General features: G+C 34.3%; 1 protein-coding gene across 1 annotated transcript; it reads left to right on the top strand.

Moving 5' to 3' along the window:
* Positions 1-956: 956 nt before the first annotated feature.
* Positions 957-3,493, top strand: LOC149778792 (latrophilin receptor-like protein A). Its single transcript, XM_089938522.1, has one exon. The coding sequence runs from the start codon at positions 1,307-1,309 to the stop codon at positions 2,618-2,620; it is 1,314 nt and encodes a 437-aa protein (XP_089794648.1). The 5' UTR covers positions 957-1,306; the 3' UTR covers positions 2,621-3,493.
* The last annotated feature ends 1,541 nt before the right edge of the window (positions 3,494-5,034 follow it).

Raw genomic sequence — 5,034 nt, 5'->3', positions numbered from 1 at the left:
ATGTATTAGAGAAGATTGTGCACATATTGAAAAAACTCTGCCATTTGAGCTTACATAAACTTTACCACTGCCCCTACTGAGGCTACTACTACTGCTACTACTATTGGTTGTACGATTATTCTTAATTGTTTTGTTGTCGTTGCTGACAATGTCACAAATAGCTCTGATGCTGTAGCTGCTATTCCTCTTTATTCATCGCATCCTCTTCTTTCTGTTTGACAATAGATTTCTTCTTTGAATACCACAACTACTCCTCCTCTTGCAAATAAATAAATAAATAAATATAACATAACAGTTATAATGGCGGCCACTTATTGCCTATCGTGTGCTGTAAAACGGCGTCATACCCAGAACAACAATAATATCGGTCAGTAACATTTCTGAGAACTTTGGATGACGAGTCCTACGCTCGACCAACTTAACAACAGCGACTAATGAACATCATTTGCTTTAAAATTACAAACTCTTATATTCCATTTGCAGGCGATTGTATAATTGCATGAAACTAATCAGAGGAAATAGCAGGCAAAGTATGATCAAATGTAAATATAGTTTAATTAATTTTTTATGTCGACAAACAGACGGACGTCTTGAATATTTTGAAATAAAAGGTCATAATTTAGTAATTAAATTAACTGTGTGATTTTGACTTTTAAATATAGAGCACAATTTAGTGATTCATTTATTGTAGCAATCAATATCTGTTTACATGGATAATGTATCATCGGCATGCTATGAATCCCATACAAAAAATCTTGAGTTGTTAATCTTTCGATTCACTCTGTAATCTCCCTATTTCTCTCTCTCTGTGTACAGTGACACACACACACACACACACATACACACACACACACACACACACACACATATATATATATATATATATATATATATATATATACAACATAAGAGATATTCTCATTTAGTTTACTTGTTTCAGATGAAATTCCGACAGCTGTACTGCTCTCGCACAAAGATCCTCACCAATGGTAAATGTGTCAATAATAATACTTTGAACAAGATAGATGTGGTCTTCTTTAAAATAGAAATTACTTTTCGTCTATTGGAGAAGTGTCCGTTATCACTGGCAAGTGAAATTGCAAAGAAAATTGGCATATGGTTTGACAAATTGCTACCGTATTTGGAGGATTCAAAATACGATATCTGTAACCGTGATACAGTATATAAAATAAGTGACTACAACGCAGTTGTTAAAAATGAATACATTGCGTGGGATTCTCAAGAGTTAAATTCTACTATAACATTCATTTCTTCAAAGTGGAAGTTAAAATTGACTAGATTTGTCATGTTGGATCCCATATACGAAATGATTCTTAACATCGCAAACGCTACTGTCAGCTTTCAGTTGGGCAACAACATAAAGATTACACTTACACCCCATCTAACGCGTGGTTTTGTTATAGCTAATCGATCAGATGGTTCATCGCATGTTACCTTTCCAGCTAATCTATCAGATGATTCATCCTCTATTACCTTTCTAGCTAATAATTCCAGTGATTGTGAAAGCATGTATGATGCGTGTTTAATATCTAAGTCATGTATAACTCTGTTTCTATCTGATTTGATCCCATGCACTATGGTAGAACTTGATGAGCAGCTATTTAAATGGAGCTACACTGAATATGGTATATATGTACCAAAGTTAAACTTGAGTCTGAACATGACAGATTTCAATGTCGTAAATACTAGTCAGGGAACAAGTTTGAGGATCTGTACACATGTATATATGTCATCTCTGGTTGTGACGGGAGAAAAAAGACAAAGACATGTCTCTTTTGAAGCTGATACAATCATTTCGATTATCTGTACGTTCATGTCGCTTATTTGTATCCTTCTGACTCTTATAGTTTACATCGTTTTTCCCGAACTGCGGACAATTCCTGGACAGATCAATATGCTTCTTGTCATCAGCCTAATGATGGCTCAAGTAATGTATATAGTATATGAATTTACTCCGACTTCCACAGGTTCCATCTGTAAAGGTGTAGGTGTATTGCTTCACTTTTTCTGGTTATCTGCAATATTTTGGATGCAGGTGTGCACCTTTCACATGTTTAAAAAGTTCGTTAAGCTGCGTAAACCGCTACCAAAGACCACAAGTTCAAAAACCGTCGTCATCTACACAGTCATTGTAATTGTTTTATCACTCATATTTGTTCTAACCAATATCATCGTATCTTTGGTCGAGTCTGACATGGTAGAAATAGGTTATGGTTCTCGGAAATGTTACATTTCCAGTAAGAATATGGTCGGTTTTACGTTTGCCCTCCCTGTCGGTTTCGTTGTTCTGTCCAATTTGGTTATGTTCTGTGTGGTTGTATACAAGCTCCGTTCCTTACACCATTTTGAGATGAATATTACAAATCGCAGGAATAATGCTGTCATCCTTGCTAAACTTTCTTCTCTTACAGGAATCACGTGGATTTTCGGATTTCTTTATATATGGACAGAGGAAATCATTCTTTCCTACCTTTTCATTGTTCTAAATGCCTCTATAGGCATTTTTATCATGGCATCGTTCAGTCTTAATAAAAGAGTAATTGACCTCATCCGAAGCAAATTCTCAAATCAAAACACATTGACTAATGGGTCTGATTAGGAGACAAGGCACGCTGCATCGTGTCTATGACAAACATATATATCACGATTATACTATGGTATGGACTTGCACGACTGACTCTTTTTGTTGGTCAACAAACCTGAAAAAGATGGCAAGAAGGTGGATGAAATCCATGGGATAGAGTAGAATGTGGATAATTGCCATCGATAAGGAATAGTCAACAATTCCATGACCATATCTATGTCAGGTATGTTCATATTTGGGTGTAGTGTTGGTCTATAAATCTGTATTGTTGCAGCTAACCCTTTCCTTTCTTTTGTACAATAAACCAATATTAGATGTTTTTGTGTACAACTTTTGTGTTGTCATCAGTTTGTTACAGTTGGAGATAGACGAGAAATAAATAAAAGATAAAGATGCAATATTTGCCAATGGCAAGCTACTGAATTTCCATGCCATTGTTAGATGTTGGAATCAGCATTGGGTCATATTTCTTTAGCAGGTTCATTTCCCATTGACAATTTAGAGAGTTTACAAAACGAACTGAAAGATGGTTGCATGACCTTAAAAGTGATCTAAGGTAATCAGATAAATCACTGAATTTTTGTTATAAATAAGTTGGGAGTACCGATGGCAGAACTCAAAAGTAGCTCATTAATTTTACTTTGTCGCGCACTACAACAAGGAACTAAACTGTATTTGTTACAATTATTACGACTGAAGTATTTCCATTACTAAATGACTACTGTCTATGCATCATTTTTTATTGAAGTTTTGATATTTCCCTTTCTTGTGTCCTTTCTTTTATTGTTTTGCTTGTCGAGCATCAAGGGCACGACTCTCAATAACAGGAGGGTATTGTTAGGACTAAACGTTTTAACATTCTTCACAAAGTCGAATATACATAGTACCATAGTTATCATACTCCATTTCCTATTCATGTTATATATATATATATATATATATATATATATATATATATATATATATATATATATATATATATATTAATTTCTCCTATAGTTTACGTCAGTTATTTAGTAATAGGCTATTATTCCACGGTTGCGTTAGTTGAAAAGATGTAGTATTGTTGGAAAAATCATGAACTTTGAGGTCAGGTGACGTTAACGTCTCCCTACCTGGTAGGACTGCTTGAGAAAGAATGTTTTATGCAATGATTCTAACTTCACAAATAAAGGTTACGTCTATGCGCTCTGAACCCTGAGCATTTTTTGGAGCCAAGATCGGCGCATACTGCATGGCAGACTGAATATAAGCTGTTGCACAGAAGTAGGGTCAGCAGAACCGCACCTGTACACAGAGTTCTGTCTGATGTTTTGCTGGTAAGAAAATCTAATATTGTATTAATTTATGCATTGTAATTTTTTTCCCTGACAAATGCCGTACGATGATTTAATCTTTGAAGGTAGTGTGTCATTTCTTTCCAATTGCCCCTTTAACAAAGCTGTAGGTTTGTCTTATTTTATAGTGTATAATTCAAATGGGATTGTACGGATTGTTTCAACGTCTTCATGAATTTCATATATTATTAGCAATTTTAATGTTAGATTCATTATTGCAAATTCCAAATAAAATACTTTCAAACTTACAAATCTTGATTCTTCAGCATTGAGAGTCGAATATTCAAATGTTTGTGTTTCCTATAAAAATAGAACAGCATTTCTTAGAATTATTGATTTCTCACTAAATCTGAAATATACGTTTCCTTTTTTTATCAAAATCGGTATTTGACCATTTACATCATATTTTGAAAGACAGAAATTGTACAAGTATCTTATGATGGTAAGACCCGATTAAGTATAAGAATTTTATATGTAATTTTTATATCTAAAAGGTATAATTGGATGTGCGTAATTTTTATTTTGAGTGTTTTTTAATTTAATAAGGCAAGATCGCACCAAACGGACATCCAGAGTTTTGTCTCTTTCTTGACAGATTTAGGTCAAATCTGGTGACTTCTCGTACCCAAGCAATGCAACACCTGTTGCTTATCGTACCAGATTGGCACCTCCCTAGTCACCAGGGCATAAAATAGAAAAATCAGTCTGTATCTACGGTACACGTGGAGAGCACGAATTCTTCAAGATTGGGGATCAATGTTTGTTTTACAGTCAGAGAACCCGTCAAGCAGTTTGGATTTTTATTTAGAATACTAAATATTTTGAGATCCACTTATTGGCTAGTAAATTAACTTAAAATTTTTTCCAATACATATTTTATAAAATTCAATCTATGAACTTTAGTGACATTATGTATTTACTTAATTTCGTTCTTACAAAATTGCACATGCACCCTTGTTGGGATTATATGTTATTACTGCACACAAGGGATTCTCCTGTTTGGCAGTACGAGGCGCAAGGAAATGCTGCTAAGTACCTTCTATTCAAAGCTGAAAAATATTCTCTGATTCTAATAAATGGGAGAATGTTTGG

The sequence above is a fragment of the Sinohyriopsis cumingii genome, chromosome 17 (assembly GCF_028554795.1).
Source record: "Sinohyriopsis cumingii isolate HCF-2022 chromosome 17, ASM2855479v2, whole genome shotgun sequence".
In the NCBI taxonomy this organism is placed as follows: Eukaryota; Metazoa; Mollusca; class Bivalvia; order Unionida; family Unionidae; genus Sinohyriopsis; species Sinohyriopsis cumingii.
The sequence above is the reverse complement of the archived record's forward strand: the minus strand, read 5'-3'. Positions and strand labels throughout refer to the sequence as shown.

What these genes read in the sequence shown, in the direction of transcription:
- LOC149778792 (XM_089938522.1), top strand. Translation starts at nt 1,307, where the DNA reads ATGTTGGATCCCATATACGAAATGATTCTTAACATCGCAAACGCTACT.